General features: G+C 41.6%; 1 protein-coding gene across 3 annotated transcripts in view; it reads right to left on the bottom strand.

The window, feature by feature from the left end:
• The window catches only part of rad50.L (RAD50 homolog, double strand break repair protein L homeolog), a 230,328-nt gene that overhangs the window by 25,670 nt on the left and 189,540 nt on the right, over window positions 1-15,118 (bottom strand). For all 3 annotated transcript variants that reach the window (XM_018251121.2, XM_018251119.2, NM_001161383.1), the window contains 3 exon segments: window positions 3,837-4,012; window positions 2,939-3,176; window positions 1,358-1,547 (listed from right to left, as the gene is read on the bottom strand). In XM_018251121.2, coding sequence (XP_018106610.1) covers window positions 1,358-1,547; window positions 2,939-3,176; window positions 3,837-4,012 — 604 coding nt within the window.

Genomic DNA, 15,118 nt, shown 5'->3' with positions numbered 1-15,118 from the left:
ATAACAGGAAGGAGTGTGGAAGCAAAAGACAGAACTCTGTCTGTTAATTGGCTCATGTGACCTAACAAGTTTGCATTGTTGGTATGTTTGTTTGCACTGTGAAACATACGATCCCAGGGGGCTGCCTTTATTTTTTTTTAAAATGGCAGTTTTCTATTTATGATTGCCCAATGGCACATACTACTAAAATAGTATATTATTATGAAAATGGTTTATTTACATGAAGCAGGGGTTTTACAGGTGAGCTGTTTTATGCCATATCTTTTTATAGAGACCTACATTGTTTGGGATTGGGTTATAGTATTCCTTTAATGGTCAGACGGTCACACAAGGAGAGAATAAACTCACAGTTGAGCCCATAAGACCCAAGACAAATGAGAGCTCTGCCCACAGCTGCCCTCTGGGAGAGAACAGTGGAAATCAAAATCCCCCAAGCACCCTGTGTAATGCACATGGAGATCTGACAGGTGGACGTTTATGCAAAAAAAATACTTGTGTGAGCATTTCTGCATGCACATTCATATGAACCCTAAGGGTGCCTGTCACTGATGAATATTACAAGTGACAGACAGGGTTTTCTTTTTTTTTTAAACTGCATGACAGTGTTGGTCAAAATGCCCCATGTGCTATTTGCCTGCGGCTAGAGCCAGATGATTGCGGATCTCAGCCTGCGTTTTTCTGCGGGCCGAAAATACGTTCCCCCACTGTTTCTCCACTCCAGCTCTGCCTGCACCTGGAAGCACTGTCTCCTCTTGGGTGCAGACAAGCGTAGAGGATTTCAGCGTCAAATACTGCAATTTCGCATTTTGCGCCAAAATCTGCCTGCAGTTCAAAAGACAAGGGAAGCCGCAGGGCAGCATATTCTCTGCTTGTGAATCCACATTATTATGCACCGTCTGGCCCTAGCCTAAACAGGGTTATTTAGTTGCCCCAGACAGTTAACATGTCAGCCAACAGAAGCCTTTACAGCAGGGGTGCCCAAAAGGTAGATCGGGATCTACCAGTAGACCTTTAGCTGGTGATGAGTAGATCTCAAGACTGTCAACAAACTTCTTGTCTAAATCACCCTCATATTTCATGCTTTTCATTCAGATATTTATTATGTTAAGATTTAATAATATAGTTTGTTAAATATTAATTTCCTCTTAAATAATTTATATCAAAGGTATAAACCCATATTTAAGTAATATTTTCCATGGAGCAGAATGCTAACAGTGCTTTTATGGATGTAGATCATAATGGGAAATCATGACTCAAAGTTGACCTCGCATTAGTAAAGTATGGGCCCTCCTGCATTACAGCATATTCATCTGTTGAATTCCCTACAAATAGAATTCTGAAAGTTCACTAGATTTACCTGATACCGTTCCATGAGGGAGATGTCCTGCAAACAGGCCTTGGCACTCTCCTCTTCAGATGCAAATGTGGCAATGAGAGTTTCCTGCTCGTCGACATCATTTTTCAGTCGTTGTATTTCTCTGTTTATTGTCACTAGCTTGTTTCGGATCTCTGGGATTTCTTTTTCTTTCAGGTCTGCAAGCATTTGCCTAGGAATAAAAGAATGGACAATATTTTCAGATAATGATCTAATAACGGATTACTACAATTCACAAATTATGAGTGGTGGCAAAATGATATAAGGTACATCCATTCATACATGGTGAGTGAAGAGTTAGAATGAGCTATTTCAACGAAACACAACATTTCTGGAAGTCAGCACTATCAACAAACAGAACTAAATGATTAAGCCACAGAACAAAGTGTAAGATATGTGACTGATCAGTTGCATATTACTTTAATATGTCCTCACGGTGCTAGTACTAGATTGTACTGATCCTACATATGTTGATAAAAAGATCAGTGATCCAAAACAAGAGCTGAAATGGTTCAATGATCAGTTCAGTTTTTTGATTTGCCCAAACATTTTACACTGGGCTTTATATAAAGTTTAAAAGATAAAAGATTAAAAGCGATCCCACAGTAAATTCAAGAACTAATTGCTGCCAATTTCTCTTCCAATGATGTACATAAAAATGTGAAAATGAATACTTTACAATGTTCGTCAATTGAGAGGAAGTTTGTTCCTGACTCTACCGCATCCACACAATTACACTTTCCCAATCATTAAAGAAAAACTATTTCTAGACACCGCCAATAACTCTGCTTATCTGTTTTAAAAACAGGCCATGATAAAACTAAAGTTTCATAATTGTGGGACTTAACATACTAAATTGCTTGAAACACAGAGAAAAACACCGGCATGCTGCCATCTAGTGGCTGTGGCATGCTTTTCACATGAGCTTCAACTTCAGTCGGAATTGAAAAAGGTGATTTTGGAAACATGACATTGCCCTGATGAGCGAGTTTTCAAATAAGTAAACGGGATAGGAAACACGGAAGGTAGATGACAGGACATGGTTGCCTAAATTAATGTTTGGTTAATTGTTTTATTAATGTGGATTTCATACCTACAAGCAATGCAATGAAAAAAAAATGGCTACAAGTAAAAAAAAAAAAAAAAGTTTATTTTTTTCTACTGCAGCTTTACTCAGAGCTATGCCTTGTTTACAGGTTGCAAAAAATACCTTATGATGTTGATGCTTTTGTTCCTTTAGCCCTTTGCATACTGGCTCAAACTTACTTCAGGGCCGTCCTACATTTTCATTTTATTAGCCAGGGAAGATACTACCTTTAACCCTTATGTCCTAGGCAGCTTTCCCGTGTGCAGGCTCCTCTTTATCTATGCCACACTGTGTATTTACGGTGTATTTACGAACAACAAGCAGGCTGAAAGCTTTACTTTTACTGATCAAGTAAATGCTGTGGAATTGCTAGGGTAGCTCACAAATAAATGTTACCCCAAACAAAATATATAACCTTTGCCTATTAACAGGCTTGAAATTTCCCAGCTGATCACAACCAGCATTCATGTGCATACCTCATTGGTTTCAGCTCCATCATGTCATCCTTCCTCTTTTCTTTTCTTTTTAATTCACCTTCGGCAGACTTCAGCTTGTCAGGAACCAGGCGCAACTTGGACTGCATGTCATTAATGACATCCTGCAACTCTGCTTCAGAGGGAAATATCCTCTGACAAACAGGGCAGCAGGGCTGGTTTTCCTCCGTCAGTGTGGTAATGAACTGTGTGTAAACTGCTGTTGCACCAGCAAGCATGGCTTAGGGAACAAGAATTAACCATTTGGTTATTTTAGGATTAAAACCTGATTTACTATCATTTAGCGTTAAATCATAGGACTATACAACTAATAATGCGTGTCAATTACATTGGGTTGCTATGTTGTGTCACACATTATTACACCATAAAAGATCCCCAAAATTGAGCAAAATTATTGCAACCAAAAATTTCTTCTGGCTTCTACCTGAAACTCTCCAGTCAACCTATGGACGACAATAACTATGGCTTTTCAAATCCCTTTCTTATTCATTCCTATTGCAAATGTTTCACAGTGCAGAGGAAGTTGAGGATTTGGGACACTCCTGATTTGTTTAGGTGACTGTAGCACTGTAAGGGTAAGGGCACACGCTAAGATTCGGGGAGATTTAGTCACCTCTTCTTCGGGTGACTAAAGCCTAGAATTGAATTCCCAGCGGGAAGGCTTTTCGGGGAGATTAGTTGCCCGAAGAAGAGGTGATTTGTGAGGCAACTTCGGAAAATGAAGCGCCACCCCGCCAGCGATTTTAGATTCTAGCCGGAGGGAAGGTTTTTCTGGGAGATCAGTCGCCCGAAGAAGAGGCGATTAGTTTCCCCGAATTTTAGCGTGTGCCCTTACCCTGAGACTGAACAACATCTTCGACTTGTCAGGATAGAACCGTACCTCTCTGCTTAGAAGTTTTCTCTATATCATCCTGGAGGCGTGACAGATCACTGTCGAAGTCCTGGCTGCCGCACACATCAAAAACCTTCTCTTCAAATGAGGCAGACTGTTCTTCTTTTCGGCGAAGCTCATTGCTCAGGTGATTTTTGTTCTGCTCAGCTGCTACTAGTTCCTTACTGTTAAAATGGAAACAATATTTTAGACATAGCCCTTCCTTCTGTGTTTTCCTCCTCAAACACAACCACATGCACATATGTATGTTTTAAGAAGTGATATTAGAAGAGAAATTGCACAGGAATTCCCTGTTAATCTATGCAAAAATATGGGAAACGGAAGGGGTAAAGCGAACAGCCGACCTGCAAATTCTTTTTTTTTAACAATTCTTTTATTGAAACAATTGTACATGCAGTTAACATCACTGTTACAAATACAATTTTTGTTCCGTTTTGTACACGTTCCATGTAAGCATTTTGTTACAAAAATAAAACAAACGAAAAAACAATTACACGGTGCCTTTGTCATTCTTTAGATTCTTGCCTTATTCCTACATTTGATTGTGTTTTCCTTGTCATAGCTTTAGAATTATAAATAATAGAAAATAAGAAGAACAACTCTTAACTCCCTAAATAAACAAGATCTCAGTCAAAAAGTCAGTCCCAACAGGGGAATTTTTAAGATTGAAGCGTAACTGCTCTTCCCGGGATGTTTTTAAAGAACAAGCCAAAGAATTAAAGGCGCGCCTACGTGCAAGGGGTTATTCTGGAAAAATTGTAAAAAAAGCCTATAATAGAGCAATGGGTACAGATCGATCCGAACTATTGGTAACTAAAACTAAAAAACAAGATCCCAACAATGTGGTGCGTTTTATTACAACTTATAATACCAATAGCTTACAAATTCAAGAAATAATCAATAAGCATTGGTCGGTTTTATTAGAAGACAACACATTAAGCACAATTTTGCAGGATCGAGCTTCTATTTGTTACAAGAGAAGCCCAAATCTGAAAGATATGCTCACTAAAAGTCATTTTCAAGCCCAAAATTCGAAACTGAATCAGAAAAATAGGGGTTGTTTCCCATGTGGCAACTGCAACATGTGTAACAAAATGATCAAAGTGGATTCTTTTCAGGATCACTTTGGCAAACAACATTGGGTCAACAGCTACATAAACTGTAAGACCCAAGGGGTAATTTATTGTGTCGAATGCCCATGTCCTAAGAAATATATAGGCATGACAACACAAATGTTGAAGTTGCGGATCCAGCAACACTGCAGCTCAATAAGGACTGCGGGAAACTTGAATAAATCCGATAAAACCCTTTCAACAGTAGCGAGCCACTTTAAGAAGTTCCATAATATGGATCCAGCCAAGGTCTCCTTCTGGGCTCTGGAAAAAATAAATTTAGGAATACGAAATGGGGACTTGGAACAAATTGGATACCATTTCCCCTCGAGGAATAAATGAAAACAATCTGTTCACATCTTTTATTTAACTATGGATTTTATATCTAACTATGGATTTTATTTCCAATCTTAATGAGCAATATAGTTTGTATATTTTAATTGATCCTAGGTTGAATGGACGCAATAATAGGTCAGTATTCCTTCTGTGACCTTATGGTCTGAGTATTTTTAATCATGTTATAGAATCCCTTTCCATTGCTATAAAACAATATTTGATATATATATATCCCATAATTTTTTCTTCTTTTTAATAATGAATTAATAAAATTATTTTAAATAATTGTTGGGAAAATTAGATCAAATTTGTTTAATTATAGCAGCAGGTCTGAATAAATCATAATAATGGACTCAGTGGGTCATAGGAACGATGATTGGTTTGTTCGTAGTATTTTAAATATACGTTTCACTGGATCTCAAAAAACGATTGGTGCTGGCTGTCATATGTGGCAGGGAAGGGGTGCTACCGATGATCGGGCCCCAGTAATGTATTCCGCGTCATGGTCATGTTGACCAATAGGACGGACCTGTGCGGGGGCGTGTGTCTGACACACGGGGCCGCGCCTCCCGACGTCTAAACGTTCTGATGACTCTCTTGACGTCTCAACGGGAACTACCAATCAGAAGACTACCTAAGTCACGCGATAACTACAGAGTGACGCATTTTGATGACGTACACGGAACCTATTTTTATAGCGTACCAGAAACGGATCAATCATTTCGCCTTGAGAAAGCTTGTAAGCGAAACGCGCGTTGGCGAGTCGCTCAATCTTTGAGATTCTTTTAAAAGATTTTTCCTGGTACTTTATTGGGTTGGATCTAATTCCTTATTACTGCGGTTTTCTTTTATTCTAATCAATCTTCCTTCCTTTCCAAGGGGCCGGTGATTTGTGGTTTATTAGGGTTAACCTAGTCTCCATAAGATCAGGGCAAGTTAACATACCAAGGCCACAGTCTCGGTTACCCTGTCCTGGCTTCCTCTTTGTGGTGTCCCAGTCTTAGAAAACAACAGGCAGTTAGTTTTGGGACAGCTCCACCCTCTTATGTTTCATTATATCTTCTCTCTATTCTATTGACCGCAGCATTCGGTTTTAGTTTTTAATCCTAATTTGGTCATTTTTTAAATTTAACGAGATCTTTTAATTAATTTAATCTCCAGCAGTTATTATATACATATTAGTGATTAATTCAATATAATTTCTTTGGTTCTAATAATTCTCACCTAATTGATTTTTTACACAATTAATTGCACCCCTATAGGAACCTTTTATCTTATCCTTGTTGGTTCAGTATAACCATGAATTTTTATTGGGATTGATAATTGACTAAACTACCCCTGGATATCATGCACTAATTGGCACTTTATAGAATTTTTATTAATTAACTTAAAATTGTGTAGTTGCATAATTGATTAATTTATTTGGAGGCATTTACTGCACTTTAATCTATTTATTGAATTAACTCATTTAATCCTAAAAGCTTATCGTATGCTGGTTATTGATTAGGTTGTTACCCACGGGGTATTCTTTTTTCTTTATATTTTTAAGCTTTAGAATTATAACCATGCAGTTCTATCTCAGCACATCAAGTTAACCATAGGTGTAACTGTAACAAGTATCGAATACTGCCATTGTTTCCCAGCATGACTCAATATAAATACATAGTACTAATCCTGTCCCGACTGTGTCTCACATACCTTTGTCTCCTAACCATATTAAGTGCAGTCTTTTTAAGAGGTAGTGAACCAATAGTTAGGCCCATGAATTCCCACATCACATCCGTATATTATGTACAAATAATGGATAACACGAGCGCAATGTATGCGGTTAGTGAGTCAAGGTGGATCCAGATCAGGGTCTTCTTCAATCCACAAGCCCCATATCTTATCAAATTTCTCAGGGCAACCCTTTTCATATATGTAAGTTTGTACAATGGTAAGGATTTTTCTACTAACTGTACCCATTCTTGGGCATTAGGCCCTCCGCTAGATTTCCAGTTGATTGCAATCACTTTTTTAGCATACATACAGAGTATGGATAGTAATGTGCAATGAGCCCTCCTCGGAGACACGTCCTCTACCTGACTTAGTAAAAGTATTCTAGGTTCTAGTGGCACGCAGAGGTCAGTCTTAGCTGCAATGAGTTGCACAACCGCCCTCCAATATATTATTATCACTGGACAATCCCATACCATATGAAAAAAGTCCGCAGGAGAGTGTTGACATCTGGGGCACACTGAACTAATAGCTGGGTTCATTTTATGCAATCGCTGTGGGGTAAAGTATACTCTATGCAAGTAGTTAATTTGTGTCATCCTGTCTTTACTGCTAATCACACCCTCAAAGATGGAGGTTAGTCATTCTTCCCAATTTTCTTGCGTGATCTCGGGAATGTCATGCTGCCACTTTGCTCGTAATTTATGTAGTGGGGTACCCCTCGTATTCTGTAATTGTGCATAAAAGTGCGATAGCGGTTTGCGTAACTCCTGGTTATGTATCCCTAACTCTAAGCCATTTGGTGTGATGTCCACAAAATCATTTTTTAAATTGAGTTACAAGCGCGTGTCTCAATTGCAGATACCTGAAAAACATAGTATTCGGTAAAGTATAAGTGTCTTTCAGAGCTTGAAAACTGACGGGTTTACCTTCTGCTATGACATTTGACATGTATTTTATATTATACCTTGCCCAAAGCTGGGGATCTGGGAGCAGCTCCAGCTGCTTCAGATAGGGGTTACACCATAGTGGGGTAAAACTGGAGCACTGATGTTGTAGCTTTGGGTAATATTGAAAAGCCAACTGCCAGGCCTTTTTTGTCTCTTTCATCAGAAGAGATACTGCAGTATTGTAAGTGGCTCCCTGGTATGGTAGGTTTCTCAATCCTTCAAAAGACCCTGCCAGTTTAGCTTCAAGTATCACAGATGCATTTGTATCATCGGAATTGGCCCAGTTCCTTACAACCACCATCTGTGTTGCCAGATAATAAAGGAACAGGTTGGGGGCTGCCAACCCTCCCTGATGAGAGGGGAGTTGTAAAGTGGTGAGAGCTAATCTGGGAATAGTGTTATTCCAGTACAATGTAAGTGTGAGGCTTTTGAGTGTAGAGAAGATCGAGCGTGGAATCAACGTGGGGGACTGCCTAAATATATAAGTTAATTTCGGTAGTATTACCATTTTAAATAGATTTATTCTACCAATTAGAGATAGAGGTAGACTCGCCCAAGCATTTTATTTCTGTTCCATGTACTTAATTTGAGGCAGAATGTTAAGTTCTGTGTATTTGGTTAAATCAGCGTGGATCCAAATCACTAGATACTTGAAGGTGGTCACCCAGTTAAGACCGAGAGTCCTTTGGGGGGTAGCTGGTGGGAGAGCATCAATGGGAAAGAGTACGGACTTGGACCAGATGATCTTAAGTCCAGAATAGTTAGTGTGATCATTTATAATATTTAGAGCTTGTGCTAGTGCCAGATGGGGGTTGGGTAAATATAATAAAGTGTCATCAGCATACATTGAAATGATTTCCGTTAGTTCCCCAATCTTAAGCCCTTCAATTTCTTGGGAGGCTCTAAAGCGGCAGGCCATAGGTTCCATGGCTAGTGCAAACAATAAAGGAGAAAGAGGGCAACCCTGCCTGGTGCCCCTAAGGATTGGAAAAAATGGTGTTTGTACGGATTTTGGCTAAGCTGATATAGTGCTCTTATCCAGTTAATGTACAATGGGGGTATACCTACTCTACTCAGCGTGGCCCATAAATATTCCCATTCAACTGAGTCAAAAGCCTTTTCGTTGTCCAAAGAGGCAATCAACCTACTACCTGAATTATCCTGTGAAATGGAAATGTTGGTGAACAGTCTCCTGATGTTTATATCCGTGGACCGTCCAGGCATAAAACCCGTCTGATCTGGGGAAATTAAGTTAGAGAGTAAGGGCGCTAAGCGCGTTGCCAATACTTTCGCTAAAATTCTTGCGTCCGCATTAATGAGTGCAATGGGTCTGTATGAGGTACATTCTAGCGGGTCTTTACCCGGTTTTAACAATAAAATTAATAAAGACTCTCTCATCTCAAACGGAGACCCAGTTTGTACCCCATTATATAATTCCGTCAGGAGAGGTGCAAGTAACTTAACATGTTGTTTATACCACTCCATTGGCAACCCATTAGTTCCTGGAGTTTTTCCGGCCGGGAATGAGGCTATAGCTGTTTCAAACTCTACTAGCGTGATATTATCAGCCAGCCCCATAGCGAGTTGTGTCGCCAGAGTTGGCATAGCAATGGTTCCTAGATATTCACGTATGTCATCAGTGGTGGTACATATTTTGGGGCTGTATAAGTCAGCATAAAAATCCATAAATCTTAGATTTATATCTTCTAATGAGGATACAACTGTACCATCCAATAACCTTACAGCAGGGATTGCCATATTTGGCGTTTCCTCTTTTGCTAGCATTGCTAGTAACTTCCCATTTTTGTTCCCGTGCTCAAATATATTACCTTTCTGATAGAGTATATGTTTTTTGGTGAGCTCCACTTGGGCAAGTTTCAAGGCATTCTGGCTGGCCTGCCACCTCTGATACAGGTGATTGGATGGGCAGTTGATATATATACCATTTTTTGGGCTAAGTCAGCTTGTGCTAGTTTTGTTAGTGCAGCAATATTGCTAATAAATTCCCCCCTGATATAAGCTTTGAATGCATCCCATTTTACATGTAGGGGAGTTTCGTCGCCATTCACGGCCAAAAATTTTTTGATACTGGTATCAATGATTTTGTTTAAATGAGTATGTTTCGCCCAGTAAGGACTCAGCCTCCACACTCTATCTATGGGAGCTTGAGAGTACGTAAAAGTAAGTAGCAGGGGAGAGTGGTCTGAGATGCCTCTCGTAAGCATCTCCACCTTTTTTACCCATTTATTCATCTCCGAACACCCTAGAGCCAGATCTATTCTCGACATACTGTTGTAACCAGGGGAGTAGCACGTATACTGCCTGATCTGAGGGTTATGTACTCTCCACAAATCCACTAGATTAATGGTGGAAACCCATCGGTTGAAATGCCCCGAGGATACTCGGGGGGATGCAATTTATCCATTACAGCATCAGGTACGGCATTAAAATCACCGATAAGGAGAAATGGCGCTATGGGCAGATTTAGCATTTTCTCCGTCACTTCATTAAAAAATTCCTCTGTAGGTGAAGGGTGGGCATATATATTTGCTAGATTGAATTTTTTGCCAAAAACATTCCCATGCAGAAGGATAAATCTACCATATGTATCAGAAAGCACTTTTTCTACCTTTAGAGGGCACGTTTTAGCTAATAAAATAGATACACCCCTAGAATAACTGGAAAACGAGGAGTGATACATAGATCCGATCCAGGGTTTTTTCAATGATAACAGTTTAGTACCCACTAGATGAGTTTCTTGGAGAAAAATTATCTGGGGTTTGTACCTTCTTATAAAGTCTACGCTTTATCCCATCACCCATCCCTCTAACATTCCACGACATTACACTAATGGTAGCCATCACCACAGGTAGAAAGAGTAATGGATCCTGGTGAAGACACAGAGAGACCAAAACTGCACATTGACATGAAACCACAATAGGTTAAGAATTTCAAGACACCGTAAAAGACAACATTGCTAACATTCCCCACAACTTTAACCCATACCCATTCCCACCCTACCCACTCCATAACCTTAGAAGAGTGAGTTTTGTTTTCCAACTTTACCCCTAATAAAATAAAGTAAACTATGAAAGGGGGGTTAGTGTACGCACTTTGCCTTACTAGGCACACTTGAATGTCTATGGGCCTGTCACTGCCGCCCGGGAATGAAAGGATCGTGTAAGAACTGTCCTGCAGAAAGACATATGCTGTATTGTTACCTGTCCGGGAGAGTTTCTTCTGATACAGTCAGTGTGAAAACACCGCTAGACGGACCATAACTACCAGATTGGCATTGTAATCCCAAAGTCCGATCCGCGTCACACCAGTTGGAAGCAGAGTGAAGCAGCTCATTGCCCTCTCCGTGGAGATTGCCGTGGTCTTTCCTCCAGCCAAGTGAAGACCTCCTCTGGCGTAGTAAAGAAGCTGGCTTTGCCGTTGCTGTTACTCTCAGTCTGGCCGGGAACATCATGGCATACGGGATTTGCCGTTGTCTGAGTCATTGCTTGGCTTTATTGAATTTCGCCCTCTGTTTCCGAATTTCCGTAGAGAAATCTGGATAAAGTGATATTCTATGATTCTCAAAAAATATTTCTCCCGCTCTCTGAGCCGCTTGTAGAGCCGAGTCTCTGTCACGGTAATTCAGAAGACGGGCAATTAATGGGCGTGGAGGGGCCCCCGGTGGTGGTGGCCTGCCCGGCACCCTGTGTGCCCTCTCCACCGTAAAGGCTGATGAGAAGATGGCTCGGGTAAACATATCAGTCAGCCATTTTTCCACAAAGTTTTCTGTGGCTGTTCCCTCTACTCTCTCAGGAAGACCCAGTATCCGTATATTATTCCTTCTCAGACAGTTCTCCAAGTCATCTGCCTTGCTTTCCAGCAATGCTAATTGCTTTTCTGTGGTTAACATCCTGTTGGGGAGAGGTGCTGTGTAATCCTCCATGTCACTGACCCGTCTTTCCACCTCCCCTGTTCTCTCCCTCAACTTCTGAACATCATGCTTCAAAATTGCAAAGTCTGTTCTGAGTTCATCTATTTTCCAAACCAGAGCAGTGTGATTTGAGGTAATAGCCTGCAGGACTGCTGATAAGGTAGGCTCTGAGGGGGATTGCACAATTGCAGGGGAGGAGGGTGCAGTATCATTATGCTCTTTATCCGAAATCCCTGCTGTGCTACATGCAGTGGAGGACATACCTGCTGGTAGAGGTTGTGATAGTTGCTCTCTGGCAAAGCGTGCTAACTTTTCTGCAGCAGCGCCTCCAGGGCCCTGCACTTCATCAGAAGCGGAGCGCGCTGCGTGTTGTTCGCTGCCATTTTTGTTTGCCATGATGCGGGGAGACACAGAGTGGTGCGCTGTGTTATTGCGCCGACTTCTCCTCACCATCGGGGTTCCGGCAGTGCTCCCAGGTACTGTACCCGACAGGCAGCAAAGAGTATGTGCTGTTAAATGCAGGTTATCTGCAGTATGTAGCTCCCTTGCGGCGGAGCTGACGGCCTGTGCTGCCTATCCGGTCGCAATGCAGACCACGCCCCCCGACCTGCAAATTCTACCTGCTTGTTGGCTGCTACAGGTTATTAGATAAGATTTGCACTACTTATCATATTAACCCCAAACAGACAATGTGAAGTACAGATTTCAAAGGGAACAAATGGATACAATTTGCTCTTTCTGCATGGCTATAATATCCTGCATGGCTATGATAAAAAGAAGATTTTGTGTACTCACCGTAAAATCTTTTTCTCTCTGGTGGCTTGGGGGACACAGGGAACAATGGGGTATAGCTGATGCCATTAGAAGGTAGGACACAACAATAACTGAAAAGTAGCTCCTCCTCCACTGGCTATACCCCCCAGCAGGCTGAGCCTAATACAGTTTGTCCCAAAGAAGAAGGTTTTATTTTTTTTCAACCTTCAACAATTAACTTGAAACTTATCACACATGTAACTGAGAAAAAAACAGAAGAGGCCTCCATGAAGGGAGGGAAGCCCTGTGTCCCCCAAGCCAACAGAGAGAAAAAGATTTTACGGCGAGAACACAAAATCTGATTTTCTCCAGTGTGTGCTTGGGGGACACAGGGAACCATCGGGACGTACCAAAGCTGTCCCCCAGTAATAGGGCGGGAGAGGCCCTAGCTGGATTTTTCCAGAGGTCCGCGTAGCTGGAAGCATGATTCCGGAATGCCCAGGTCGTGCTCATCCCCCTTGTGGAATGCGCTTTCACTTTATCAGGGGGTGTCAATCCTTGTGCCACATAAGCCCTTTGAATTGTCTGCTTGATCCATCTGGATATAGAAGCTTTAGTGGCTGGAGATCCCTTTTGCGTACCTCACGTACTCTATGTAGATAGAATTTTGGGGCACGTACTGGATCCAATGTATGAAGTGCTGCTTCCTTGGGGTTTTTTGGCGAAGGGTAGAAGGTAGGAATAGTTATTTCCTGGTTGATGTGAAATGCTGATACCACCTTATGTAGGAAGGAGGGTACCCTAAGAAGCACTGCTCTGTCATGCTGAAAGGTGAGGAACGGAGATTTGTAGGATAGTGCACTGATCTCGGACACTCGTCTTGCTGAGGCAATTACGAATAGAAACACTGTTTTCAATGTAACCCACTGTAATGGTATTGATGCCATTGGTTCAAAGGGAGCTCTCTGGAGTGCTTTAAGAACCAAGGTGAGGTCCCATGACGGTACTGATTTGCGGAATGGAGGGGCCACATGTGCTACTCCCTGGAGAAAAGTTTTGACATCCGATAAAAGGGCTAGCCTTTTCTGGAATAAAATGGAAAGGGCAGAGAGATCTGTGATCTGAGGGAACCGAGGGATAATCCTAAAGACACACCTTCCTGGAGAAAATCCAACAAATTAGGCACCGAAAAAGTTTAAAGTCTACTTTGTGTCTGGAGCACCATTGTCTGTAACTAATCCATACCCGGTAGTATGATCTGGCCGATGTAGGCTGTCACGCTGCACGCATGGTTCGTCCGGGAATCCCTTCTGCTGGTCTCAAGAGCCACGCAGTCAAGTTAAGACTGTGAGGTTTGGGGTGTAGAATTGGGCCCTGATGTAGTAGGTCTGGTATGTTTGGCAGAATCCATGGATCCTCTATTGACATGTTGATGAGGTCCAAGAACCAAGAACGTCGAGGCCAGTTCGGAGCTATAAGGATGAGAGTGGTGTTTTCTCTTTGTACCTTTTTGATTGTTCTGGGTATCAGAGGAATTGGAGGGAATGCATAAGCTAGCTGAAAGTCCCACGGGCTGTGAGAGCATCTGCTGCTAGGGCCAGAGGATCCCGGCAGCATGCAAAGAAAGTTGGTACCTGTCGGTTGTGGCAAGACGCCATTAGGTCTACTTCCGGCCAGCCCCATCTTGCGGTTATTTCTTGAAATATCTCCTCCTTTAGAGCCCATTCTCCTGGGTCTAATGTTTGGCGACTGAGGAAGTCTGCTTCCCAGTTTTGTAGACCTGGGATGAAAATGCCCGATAGTCTGACGTTGCTCTGTTCCGCCCACTGAAAAATGTGCCTGACTTCTTGTAAGGCCGCTTTGCTTCTTGTGCCTCACTGGTGGTTTATGTAAGCCACCACTGTCGAGTTGTCTGACTGTATCTTTATCGGTTGGCCTGATAGTTCGGGCTTTTGGTTGAGGAAGTAGAGTGCTCTTTCCTCCTGTCGCTTGACTAATGATCTTGTCAAGATCTGGACCGAATAGGAGTTTTCCTTTGAATTGCAACGATGTAAGAAATTTTTTGGATGATAAATCAGCAGACCACAGCTTCATCCAGCGTGTCGAGTGGCTATAGATAGCGCTGAAGCTCTGCTAACTGCTTGGTTTGCGTCTAAAGCTGCCTCACATATATATTAATTTGTGTCTTTGATTTGGACTGCCAGTTGAGAAAGTTTTTGTCTTTGTAGGACACTTACAAAGGAATATTCAGGGCACGTATTTGCCTTAATAGAAATTCAATTTATTCCAATAAAATACTTAAGTTATACAGTGAAAGGCCCTTTCACATTCCTTTATAAGTGTCCTATGAGTTAAACAATCCTGTGGAGTAACTGAGGACATCGCAGAATCGTGCCTACACACGATCTCAGACCACGAGGGAGAGAACGCAGACATTGAGCGCTCGATGAAACAACCGACTGCTATCTGAAA

This window comes from Xenopus laevis, chromosome 3L (genome assembly GCF_017654675.1).
Source record: "Xenopus laevis strain J_2021 chromosome 3L, Xenopus_laevis_v10.1, whole genome shotgun sequence".
In the NCBI taxonomy this organism is placed as follows: Eukaryota; Metazoa; Chordata; class Amphibia; order Anura; family Pipidae; genus Xenopus; species Xenopus laevis.
This window is presented reverse-complemented; position numbering and strand designations above follow the sequence as displayed.